Source organism: Emydura macquarii, unplaced genomic scaffold (assembly GCF_026122565.2).
Source record: "Emydura macquarii macquarii isolate MOO-44397 ecotype Brisbane River unplaced genomic scaffold, CSIRO-AGI_Emac_v2 contig_18, whole genome shotgun sequence".
Classification (NCBI taxonomy): domain Eukaryota; kingdom Metazoa; phylum Chordata; order Testudines; family Chelidae; genus Emydura; species Emydura macquarii.
The window spans coordinates 2,599,223-2,612,230 of record NW_027130155.1 but is presented as its reverse complement, the minus strand read 5'-3'; the positions used below and the strand labels follow the sequence as shown (position 1 = coordinate 2,612,230).

Sequence of the window (13,008 nt, the reverse complement as noted above, 5' to 3'; positions counted from 1 at the left end):
AGCCAGAGTCCTAAGGATGTTAAACATAGGACTTACGATGGGACCAAGTTGCAGACTCAGATGTGGATAGACTCTCCATAATTACGGATGTAAGGGGAAAAAAGTAATTGCAAGTTAGTTTATTGGATCAGCATATGACAATGTAATTCATAGTTACTATGGAAAAGAATAAATTGACCTTTTTCTACGGCTGAAGTTGGCTGAAGAACTATCAGAAGAAAAGTTATAAGAAAAACTCCAAGTCCCCATTTGCTTGTGCAGTTAAATGATTTGTGCACTCAAATTGAGAGTTTTCCACCTGCAGCCATTATGCCGAGTTTTGGAAAGTTGACTCGGTAAGTCTGTACGTTGGTGTAATCAAGACACTGCTGAAGCAGCCACATGTTTCAGTATATTTCCCTAAAACTAATAACATTTTCCTCTCATTCAGCTCATCAATATTGAATGGTACTTCTTTATTTCTCATCACCGTGTAAAATAATTGAAAGTGTTTGTCAAGTTCTGTATTTCAGCACAGTTAAATAAGCTATTAGTAAGGCCCAACTTAAAATGAGGGATGATTGTAAAAAATTGCAGCTGAGTTGCGGACAAGGTATGGAAAATTGTGGAAAAGTAATAATGGACTTTATTATTTGCGATAATAAAGTCCATTATTACTTTTCTGCGATTTTCCACTGTCCGCAACCCAAAGCTAAGAGCCGGGGTTCCCATTCTTGGGTGGCCGGGGCTGCCACTGTCAAAATTGTGGTGAAAGCCTAATATTCTTCTTCAAGTAGTGTCCCTATGGGTGCTCCACTGTAGGTGTGTCTATGTGGGACAAGGACCTTCTTTACACCTTCCCTCTGTTTCCTTTTCTGCTGAAGGTCCTATTAAAGATAAAGTTTTGATTGCTCCCACATAGCCGAGACAGACCTGGTACCCTTACCTGATGCAGCTCGCAAGGTACTCACTGATCTCCCTTCCAGCCACGCCACACCTTCTCAGGACAAGGGGCATGCCATACACCCCAATTTGGGGATCCTCCACTTCAAAGCATGTCTCCTACATGGTTCCAGCACCTAGAAAACTCATGCTCAAAAGACATGCAAGATGTTCTACTACACAATAGAAAGTCCTCCACATGACACACTTACCTGCAGAGTAAATCCAAGTTCCAGATTTGGTACATGTCCCAACAAATCTCTCCAGCGTCAGCAACTCTTCCACATATTCTGGAATAGGCCGTGACCCTTAAAAAAAGTTGGGGGTTATCTTTGAGCTCTCTCAGGGTCCACCTAGCAGCTATTGCAGCATTTCACCAGCCCATAGAGGGGTACTCAGTATTATTGCACCCGACCACTGAAAGATTCCTTAGGGGAATAAAAAACCTCTTCCCTCAACATTGACTTCCTCCTCGTGGGACCTAAACCTAATGCTGAATGGCCTGATTAAGCTTCCCTTCATACCTATTGCCATCCGTTTTCTAGCATACCTCTCGATGAAAACGGACTTTCTGATTGCAATTACTTTGGCTAGAAGAATAGGGGAAATAGCAGTGCTGATGGCGCATCCCCTATACACAGTGTTCTGCCCAGATAAGGTTACACTCAGGCTGCATCTGAAGTTTATCCCTAAAGTGACATCCTCATTTCACATAAATCAGTCTATTCACCTTCCTGCCTTTTACCCTAAGCCTCACCAAGATAATATGGAGGCTATATATATTTTAGATGTCAGGAGAGCCCTGGCATTCTACCGCGATAGGGCAAAAGCCTTCAGGAAGTCCCCTAAACTATTCCTCTCCATGGCGGAAAGATCTAAGGGCTCAGCGATATCAGCCCAAAGACTCTCCAGGTGGATCTCAAATTGCATCAGACAGTGCTACCAAATTTGTATCATGACCCCTCCGGACTCAATCTGTACACATTCCATGAGATTGATCTCATCTGTCACATTCTTTAAGAATGTCCCCATCTTAGAAATCTGTGAAGCAGCAACATGGGTGTCAGTCCACACCTTCACAGAACATTGTGCAATCACCGGGGACTCTGCGTCTGATGCCATCTGTGGCTCCATAGTACTATCATCTCAGACTAACCTGACACTGAAATCCCAGCCCTCCAAGGGGAATACTGCTCGAGAGTCACTTACAGAGGAACACCCATAAGGACACTACTCGAAGAAGTAGTTACTCACCTTGTGCAGTAATGATGGTTCTTCGAGACGTGTGTCCCTATGAGTGCTCAACTATCCGCCCTCCTCCCCTCTACTTCAGAGTTTTCACTATATGTCTCTGCTGGAGAGAAGGAAATGAGGATGCTTAGCCCATATGTGGTGCCTAGCCTTGTGGCACAGCATGAAGAGAGACACAGTGCATGTGCAGGCTCAAAGGCTACCGAAGTTCTCCAATCAGCAGCACAGAGATGCAGGCACACCTACAGTGGAGCACCCATAGGAACACGCATCTTGAAGAACTATCGTTACTGCACAAGGTGAGTAACTTCTCCTTGAGGAATCCACAATTTCCACAATATCGAAGTTAAGTAGGGCCTTAGTTATTAGAAACATCAAAGTCAAGAATCAGTAGCCAGCCATGGTTTGGGTGCCTGTGAAATTTCTTTAGCAGCATTCACCATTTAGGACTTTGATCCTCCTAGGAATTTAATCACATATGTGACACTTTAGGGAGGGCTCAGAATATTAGCATATGGCCTAGAAAACACATTTTGGGTAGCAAAGATGGCTATTTGTGATTTTGGATTATGCTTTACTCTGTACAATATTTGCATTGATATAAGGCTATTGCAAACCCTTGTCCACTATATAATCATGTTAGTAAAATCAGCAATATCTGCCAGGTAAAGAGCTTTATTTAGCAAAGAAAATACTGATGTAATACCAGAGTTGTATGAATAATTCAGCAAACATTTTAAAAATTGCAATATTTTTTGCATTTCATTGCAATTTTGTGAATAGAGCTGAATTTTGTCGGAAAAAACTGTGATGTGTCATGTGCTTTGGCTTCAAAATATGACAAATTGGGAGTGAATCTGGGGCCATTTTTTATTCCAAAACAATCCTATTTTGAAAGAGAAAAAACAAAAAAAAACCTTGATCTCTACAAAAGTAGGTATTTTATTCAAAGATGAGTTGTTGTGTAAAAATATATAAAGGTGAGTGTTTATATATTTTAAGGTAAAAAACCAAAAATCCTCTGAAACAGAATTGCAAATATTGTCATGAAAAATTTCACACACACAAATTCACATTTACAATGCTGCTTGCAAATACTTCAGATCATAATATAGCTCGGTTTTTCAACAGAAATTATTTCCTCATGATTTCACACATTGTTTTCAAATAAAATAGTTTGCAGCTTGTCTTTGTGGAACAAAATGACTGCATACAAGGAAGGTATTTTTTTCACTTCAGAAAGTATGTATTCTATAGAGACTCAGACTCTAAGGTCAGAAGTGTCCAATATGATCATCTAGTCTGACCTCCTGCACAATGCAGGCCACAGAACCTAACCCACCCACCTGTTACCTGTGACTGAATTATTAAAGTTCTCAAATCATGATTTAAGGACTTTAAGGTACAGAGAATCCACCAGCAGGTGAGCTGTGCTCCCTGCTACAGAGGAATTTCAACAGCTTTGCATTGGTAATTTATTACAGCTAGTGCTGATTTTCTTATCAGTGGGTGTATTTTTTATCATTTACACCCAATGTTTGATTTCTACAGACTGTTATCTAAAGTATTGAATGTTACTTTTAAATAATGCTGGATAAGGGGACCCATTTTCTGAATCAGTGTGGATGTTTGTGCACTGTGCATTGATAAAATATGCATGGATCATCAGATTTAATTAGTGTAAGATTTCATTGGGTAGGAGGAGGTACTGATAAGATGACGCATAATATATTAGAATAGGCCTCCTTGTCAGGATTTAGTTATTTTTCGTATCCAGATTCAGGTTGTATTGATTTCATATGTTGGCAATACATGTAGAGAACAAATGGTTAATCATTCTAGAGATTCTGCACATTATACTGTCTTCTCAACAGAATTCCTTTTAGAATCACTGCTATACCATGACATCTTTTAGATAACAGTATTGATTGACTTGGCAAAATGTGCCTTATATGTAGTAATTTATAAATATTAGAGAGGTGGAGTTTACCAGATGGCGACATTCTTATTACACACAATTATGCTGCTGCAGTGAGACTAAAGGTTCTCAGCCAGGAATCAAACATCTCTGAAAATGAATGGGCCAAATTCATGCCTGATGAAACTCATGTAGACTTCAGTGGAGTTAGAAAAGCGGTGAATTTGGCGCCAAGTGTTTAGGATACAGCACCTGGTAGAACTGTAAAAAGGTCATTTAATATTTTTCTCTTACCTGTTTTTGAAGACTATATAAAAGCATATTGAAGAACTAAGAGAGCTAAGCTAAAACAATACTATGAACCATTTAGCCAAATAACACTGGGCCAATTCCTTGGACTGGGAACAGGAGCCGTTGTCCCTTCTTGTATGTCTAGCACTTCAGGAGCCCAACTGCAAACAAACGCATAAAAAATAATAGTAAATCCTGAAATGTGCTGTGCAGTTAAAGGACCTATTGGGAGTTCAAAGATAACTGCTGCGTCTATTCAGCACCTCTCAGGATTTAGACCCATTCATTGTGATACTTTGATAGAAAACCAGTAAAATCCCACAGATGGAAAGGTACATAGAAATGGTATGCAGTCTTTCCTGTCTTTCTCAAGCAAATCAATAAAGTGTCACTAATCCATGTTTAAATAGCCATCACTTTTGCCATGACAAGTGTCAAATACGGCACTTGGTTTTTTATGGGTTTAACATGCAAGAGTTATTAAATAAACTACATATTTTTCAAATATTACCCATATTTTTGCTGGCTATTGTCAATGCAAGAAAGAAATACTTTACATTGGGTTAAATGCCATGTTTATAATTCTCAAAAGATTCATTCCTTCTGAGTTATTAGCTTTTAATGAAAAACTATCAAAATGTGATAAGGGTATAAATAGTTTATAAGTGAAAATCAACAGCATTAGCTGACAAATATGCTAACCCTAGCCATTGTCAGAGTGGAGTGACACTGTGCAAGCAGCTTTGTGCAGGCCTGTCAGGAATTGAGCATTATTTTATACGGACAGATAGAGGTGTGCCTGGTGTATCCTTTCAGTCCCATAAAGCTGTGTCTATAAACTATAATCTATGGCCCTGTGGAATCATTCTTCTTTTGAATGTCCAGTTTTAAGCTCCCATTTGCTAATAAACCACTGACCTTTGAAGTATTTCTCGGTTGACTAATAAGCAGTAATTTTAAGTTACCTGGTTTTTATTATTTATTTATTTTATTTGTTGGATGACAATACAGAAATTTGCTGTAAATTAATTTTATGGCAGTCTATAGAAAATGGAGTCATTTTCAAAGCAGTAGGCAGAAAGTCCAGTATGTGCACCTATGTTGTTTGTTGCTGGGATTCCCATGAACATCTTTTCTCAAACTGCTATGAAAATATGCAAATTGCCAAAGATGAAATATTGTTATTATATTACTAAACACCTATGTATCTCCGTAAATTCATACTGCACTTTATAGAACAAAGATAAGACATCTCCCTTGCTCATAAAAGCTTACAACCTAGGGACTAGATTGTGATATGCTCACACAAGGAGTAAGGTGCTGCTCAACGTGAGTTATAATCTAACATTCTAGCCCACAACTGTAAATGAAGCTATTCACATCTGTGTTATAAATATGTTATATAAAAAAACCATAACACATTCATTAAGAATATGGAATATTTTAAGGTCTTTGAAGGCTGTTATCAATGACAGGTGAAGTTCATAATTTAATAAAACCCCTGCGTAGGCCCCATTCTGTAGTCTTCTTGCAAGAAAACTCTCATATGCCGTCGGTACTGGCTTGGGAACTATGTACATACAGCTTCAACTGGAGATGCGACCTCAAGACTTTAGATGGATATAGCCTTTTTAAACACAAATCCAAATACCCTCAGATTAGAGAGAGATGTTTAGATCTGGATCAGTTCAAAACTTTGAGGATCAATACCATCTTTACTGTTTCTCTGAAACTGGTTTCAAACAGTTTGGCTGGCCAGTGGGGATTGTTTGCCTAAAGCATGGTTTCTGAAACATTTTTTAAAACGTTGGTTATCTCCCTCAACAGTGGCTGGTCAAATAGTGTTAGAAGCCATTTTTGCTGAACCACATTGAAGCCACATTTAAATGTGTTTCCTACATCAGCATAACAGAGCCATATTGTTTTCCTTGAGGTAAAGAATATAGCTGTGACTCTTGATCGGTAATATCAGTTTTCTCTCATATACTTCTGAAAGCACTAGATCGCTTTATGTAAAGTTGAATGTTGAAGTGTTGATTTTGTAGCAGCAATATAGCTAGCAGAACAAAAAGCAAATATTTTTCTGAGTAAGCTTCATAATAGTGAAATTAGTTTTCCTTTTCATATTATGCCAGTTCTTTTCTGCTGCATATGTGATGAAAGATAATTGAACTCTCTGGTGGATTAGCAGCAGATGCTCCTCATCTGGAGACATTTACATTACCCCTTCTTCCCTGAAGCACTAACTTTCACAAGAATAACCTTTTGAATAGTATTTGGCTGCTTCATCAAACATGGTTGTCTGATGTACTTGCTTAGATAGTATGCTACAAATGTCAAGGATGCATATATTGATCTTTCTATAACTCATCTATAGCGAACAAATATCTCTGGAGTAGGAAGGTTTCTTTTCTTTCTATGCTTATACAATATTTCTTCACCAGTGTCCTAATAAATATATTAAGGGTTAGATTGCCTGTAGCCTTTTTGTGTGTTAGGGAGAGAACTAGGAGCCTTCCCCTCTTCTGCTTTCCAAGCAATCAGTAGGTGATCCCTACAATAGGAGGAGGAGTGCAGTGACAACCCTGTCCTAGCATTTTCTACAAAGCAGGTGGAGAGAAGGTGGGGTCATGGCTCCATTGCTCTTCCTCCTCACTGGCCAGCCAGAGAGAGTGAAACATCCTGCAGCATCATAAGGGATGGAGTAGTAGGTACACATCCTGGAGTTCTGGAATTTCCTGACCCTCCACCCAGAGCCACAAGATGGTACAGCTCCATGTTGTACACAGCCATGTTTTGTCATAATCTGGCTCTAAATAGGGAGGCCCAAATTGTGTTCACTTACATCCCATGCAGCCCTGTTGAAGACCATGGAGCTGTGCATGGTCTGAGTATAGAATTTGACCCTGAGTGTTTAGAGTTCCGGCTTAGTTTAGCTTGCTAGTAATGGTTAAGCATGGTGCAATTGAAACATGCTGTAATAGCATTGTTTTCAGTCTTCCTCTCCCACCCATCTCCCCCAAGGTGTTCACGGAGGAATTAAAAATTGAGAATTATTTTGTTTTTCTTATTCTTTCCAGGGGACATGAGTTTTTGGTAGATCTGAATGTTATGAACTTGTATGAAACCATTGAATTTGACCAAATGCGGAGGCTGTCTACACCATCCTGCACCAGTTCCAATTCCAACTACTACACAGTCTGGAAATACTTCTGCAGGGACCACTTTGGCTGGAGAGAGTACTCAGAGGTATCTAAAACTTTCCATGAACCTGTTTTGGACCAAAATCCTATTGGAAACTATTCCTATTCCTATTCCTCGAGAGAAGTGGGCATCATTCCTTCTTAGTCTCTTTGCCCAAAACAAATGTAGTATCTGTATAATATTTGATGTGTCCTTTCTCAAGGGGCCAACACTCTTCATTGGCAAAGTCTGGATAGTTTTCATCTCCACTGGGAGTCTATTAATATATAACACAGCAAAGATTTTGTTTCTCTGTGGCCAAAATTCACCTTGCATCTTATGGCCACAGAAGGCTTCCAGGATAGCAGAACTCCGCAGTCCTTCTGCAGAGTGCAGGGGCAGTGGCCTCGCAGGGAGGGACAGGAGCTTGGCCAGTGGTGCTACCACTGGGCAGATTTATTGACCAAACCCTTGTGAAGGTGCTTCCCAGCCATGTGACTACTTAACCCCTGCCTGCCTACAGGTTGGCAGTGTATTTGTTTTGCCTAGCCCCAATCTCCACATATTCCCCTGTTCAAACTCGTTGACTTGTTCTTAGTGAAGTAGGGCAGGGTATTGAATTTCACCTAATGGACTTAATCTTGCCACATGTCACCTTCACTGGGGTAGTGTGGAGCCACGTTGCCCCAGTTTCAAGTGCCAAGAGAAACTGCCTCAAGGAGGTAGAATCCTTCTCAGAGTTCCCCTGCATGCAGAAGCAGAACTCCCAATCAGGTGGCAGCCTACTTCTTCCTGGGTGCCTTTCTCCCCTTGTATACCTGCAGAGCTGCTGAGTACAGGCTGGTCCTGTAGGATTAGATTTATTTTCAGCTTGTACCTCGTTTAAACTTGTTCCTGTAAAAACCCAGAAGTAGAGAATCACAATCTAAAGAGTTTTAGTAAAACAGAGCCACTAAACCTCTGTAATGCTTTCCTCTTTTTGAGAGTCTGAGGGCTCAGGGAGCAATGTTTCCAAAACCACCTGATATTCAGAGAATGAAACTAATTAGTTCCAAGAGTGTCACCAGAACCATGAGAACACTTTGTACTTTGCTACACAAAGATTTATAATATTTCTGTGCTTTAGTCTCCAATTCCTCATTTAGAAACAGCCACAGAAATGTAAAAAATTACTTAAACATCAGGGTGACTGTTGACTAGAATCAATATTGCACACAGCCAGCAGAGACAGTAATAAAATGAGAACTATGCTCTGCTGAACTTTTGTTCCACAAGTGACCTGTGATAGAAGCTGACTAATAGTTCCTATCAAATTTAAGAGCAAATTGACACATACTAGTTTCAGGGGAGTGTGGCTAATCCCTTGAAAACTGACTTTAAGATATGAGACAATATGTTCTAGAGATCAATCCTTATATGAAAACTCTTCTCATTTTGACCAGTTCATTGTTCTGCAAATTCACTTTGGGAAGGCAGATGAATGGTTTAATGGTGTGATTCCTGTGTTCTATTCTTATCTTTACCAGTGACTTGCTGTATGACCTTCAGCAAGTCACCTAACCCTTCTGTGCCTCAGTTTATCCATCTGTAAAATGTGGCTGCTATTCTCTCTCTCACAAGGGTATAGTGAGACTTATTTAATATTTGTTAAGCATTCTGAGATCCTTAAATGAAGGACAATCTAAAAGCGAATGAATGAATGAATATGCAAATCATTATATAAAATGTAATTCTCCATTTTATTAGTGCTTCTGAAGCAGACATTTGAAGTTTATAATGTGATTAGACAAATACCCATTTAACCTTTTAGCAGGGTAACTAAACTGTTACAATAAAAAACACTTTACAAAAACAGTTGAAGATAGAGCAGTATTAGTTCTTTTGCATTAAGTTTCCGTAACTTCCTTTTTTTTTTTCTCTTTCTTGAACAGCCTGTTGTACGATTGATAGAAGAAGCCAACTGTCGGGGTTTGAAAGAGGTCCGGTTTGTTACCTGGCACAATCAGTATATCTTAAATATCAAAGACGGCTTCCAACAAAATGCATGTTTCCGAAGAGAAATCAAGAGGAGACCCCTTCTTCGCTCATGTGTTGTGCTGATGCCATTCTTACAGTGAGTGTCCTGGGGGGGGTGTGGGGGGGGGGGGGAGGGGACATTACAAGAGTGAAGGGTGCTTTTCAAAGGTCCTTTGACTGTAGTTATCTTCCTTCTTTAAGTCATGACAGAGGGAATTTTTCCTTACTGGCTAGGAAAATCTAAAAACCATAGGTATGTCCAGTATTTACTGCAGGCAACTGAACTCAAAATCAAGTGCTTTGGAACTCAATCATGTAGGATTTCTGAATTAGCAATACTTATTTTTATGTATGAATATAGGCCCTGATTTAGTAAAGAATCTTGTAGGGGAAAGGTGCTTAAGCACATGCTTAGTTCCCACTGAAAAAACATATGCTTAAAGCTAAGCTTATGCTTAAGTGCTTTCCTGAGCCAGGACCATAGATTTTTCACTTAGAAAGATGACAAAGCTTGCAAACTTCACCAATAGATTTATATACATGTAGAAGAAAAACTTCACACCACACACTCAGCGCAGCCACAAAATGTAGGGAATGTGATAGGAAGAAACTGGGTTCACATTTAATTTACTGCATCTGTGAGTAGCTATTTTCTTTCCTTGAATATGATTTCTAGCCTGTACTCAAATCTAACTTTTAGTAGTATGCAGCTCTACACAGGTGCACACATTTGGTAGAAGGCATAAGGAACCTTCCACGCCTTCTGGTCCTTGCATCCTTTCTGCTCAGGTTCAGTCTTGTTTGGGACAAGAGGCACTGTTATATGGTAGCAGCCTCTGTTGTTGATTAGCTACCTAAAATGGGATCAATCTTGAACTTTTACCTAGTGCATGCTGCAAACCTTGGACTGGTGGTGGAACTCCAGTTGCATTGGGGTAAGTCAGGGAGGATTTGGTCCAATGCTTCTAGAAGTCAGTTTCAGAAATGTCGCTGTAGTATCAGCAATGTTGGATACTGCAATATAATTTCTGAACTCCTCACATCTACTGGCCTGGCCTGGGGGCTCTCAGTTTCCTGCTACTAGGTGGCACTTTGCAAAGCCAACATGTAGCTGACTGCTTCTCCTTCTGTCTCCCTGCCTCAGCTGTTCCATGAATTCTAATGCAAGCAGGAGGGGTTGAGGCAAGGAGTGGAAAGAGCACACTTGGCCCCTGGTTCTGAGAGTGAATGAAAGGTGAGGTCGTCAGGCCTACTGTCGTAAGGGATAGCCTATTATGGGATGGTGTTTTGGGGATGTAGGAGCTTGAGACCTTCGACAGTTTGGACAGACATTTGGTTGTCTCTCTGAACTCCAGATCTTATGACTGACACACGGTATCCATATTCAAATGAAGCTAATGTTCACCCCAATCCTTCATGGCCCTACCGTGGCTGAGTACCTTCATGTCCTCAGGCTTCCAGCTTATGTAGAGAATCATGCCTGCCAAGGCTTTCACAATGCTGGCATCTAGGCGCTTAACATCTTACAGGATGAATAACATCTGAGGGGCTCCTTCCCACTAGGCAATATTTTTTTTTTTAAAGGGCATCATTTATAGGGCTTCTGAACATGAGAGGTACAGATGTATTTGAAGCTTGCCAAACTGTTGTCCAAATTTCTACTTGTCACTCTCTTTAGTCATCACCAAGCTATCAGATCTGGACTCCATAAAAAATAACAGTTTAAAAACACGTTATCATTTTCAAGAACAGTTAGAGATAAAGCATGCCTTGTTTTATCATCCTCTGCATTGGGGGTGAACTTGTTCTCCAAAGGCCAAATGAGAAAAGTGTTGCATTGTAGTCCTTTTTCATTGGAACTCATAAAAATGCCATTTTTGTGATCTCACCAGCACAGCTGGAAACATTATTGTCAGAGTCCAGTAGTTAGGGACATATTGTCCTCTTAGCAAAGGGGTGGAAGTCATTAGTCTGACTGGCAGCTTGTCATGCTGAGCCAATCAAAGGAAATTTAACTGCTGTATTAGGGCTAGAATGCTTATTAACTTGCTGAATTGTTATAGCATTGTAATTGTGAGGTGAAAGTTAATTTGTTCAGGGCTTTGAAAAAAATAATTGTTGGGAACATTTTTAGTTATAGTCTTGTGTGGGGAAAACCAAGAACTATAAAATGATATTGGGAAAAAAAGAGTAAATACATTAAAAACATGGACTTCCTAGTTATAACACTTCTGATTCTAATCTTAGGGGAAAAATAAAAACATGAGTTGTTTTCCTTCAGACCCAACTGATGTTTTGGGCTGAGTGCCTGTTCAAGGATCTGATCCTGAAAGGTGCTGAGCATCCACAGCTCCCAATGTTTTTAGTGGACTCATGGTGAAATTTCCATTGTCCTGTCATAAACCTCCCTAGGTCTTAGTGCAGTAACCCAAAGACCTGACCATTCTCACAAATAAACTAGTGGTCTGACACCACTTATTAACTAAAGATAACAGTTTGCTGTAGGGGGAGGTCATGCTATTCAGACTTTATTACTGCACAAAATATTCTATAGTATTTATTTAGTATTTAGTTCATTGTCGAGTATAGTGGCTGCCATTAAAAGGTTAACATTTGCCGCCAGTTACAAACAGTGATTGCCAGTTTTTTTCTATACCAAAAATGAGAGAGGATAGGATACTTAATATAGGAGCTTAGGTAAATGTCTGATAAGGTTGACAAATGTTGACTTTTTTAATGGCTTTTTATGTATTATAAATACTTACAATTAATTTACACTTGTCAAAATAAAGGAAGAAAGTATATTAAGTGATACAATACCCTTAGTGATTTTATTGTTTGCTCTTTTACTCTCTAATCTGTAATATTTGTTAATTTACACTGAGTCTTCTAGTCATTAGTATGAATTAGTGAGGTTTTGCTGTAACATTGTTACCCTTTTCATCTTAGGAACAAAAAAACCACAATAACAAATAAACCCCCATTCTAATATTGCAGACAATTACTTCAAAATCATTAGGAAGTACATTTACAATCCATCCTCTGTGTTTCCTTTAAACTATTAATGAACATAGTGGGCCAAATTCTGAGCTCAGTTAAACTGATATAAATAAATCCGGATCTGATGTCAACTGAGTTGTGGATTTATAGGGCTGTAACTGAGATCAGAATTTGGCTAGCGATTCTACTTTTCAGCGTTGTACAACCAATGAGAGCTATGTAAGGAGATAGTTTTAAGTGTAGTTTTACTCTGAAAAGTATCTTGTTAAAAATGATGTTATGGGGATTACTGTTTATCATTTCTCAGAGACCCAAATTAAATCTGATAAGTTTTTAAAAATAAACAGCTTTTTCTAACTCTTTTTTAGCCCAGTAAATTCAGCCTTTAATCAGAAAGTCCCATTGGGTTCTTTCTGGCTTACATATCA

The 13,008-nt window shown here is 39.3% G+C and overlaps 1 protein-coding gene across 2 annotated transcripts in view; it reads left to right on the top strand.

Moving 5' to 3' along the window:
• TIPARP (TCDD inducible poly(ADP-ribose) polymerase) overlaps positions 1-13,008 on the top strand; it is a 54,685-nt gene that overhangs the window by 38,247 nt on the left and 3,430 nt on the right. For both annotated transcript variants that reach the window (XM_067548299.1, XM_067548212.1), the window contains exons 3-4: positions 7,462-7,630; positions 9,496-9,677. In XM_067548299.1, the coding sequence (XP_067404400.1) occupies positions 7,462-7,630; positions 9,496-9,677 (351 nt within the window). The remainder of the gene's footprint in view (positions 1-7,461; positions 7,631-9,495; positions 9,678-13,008) is intronic.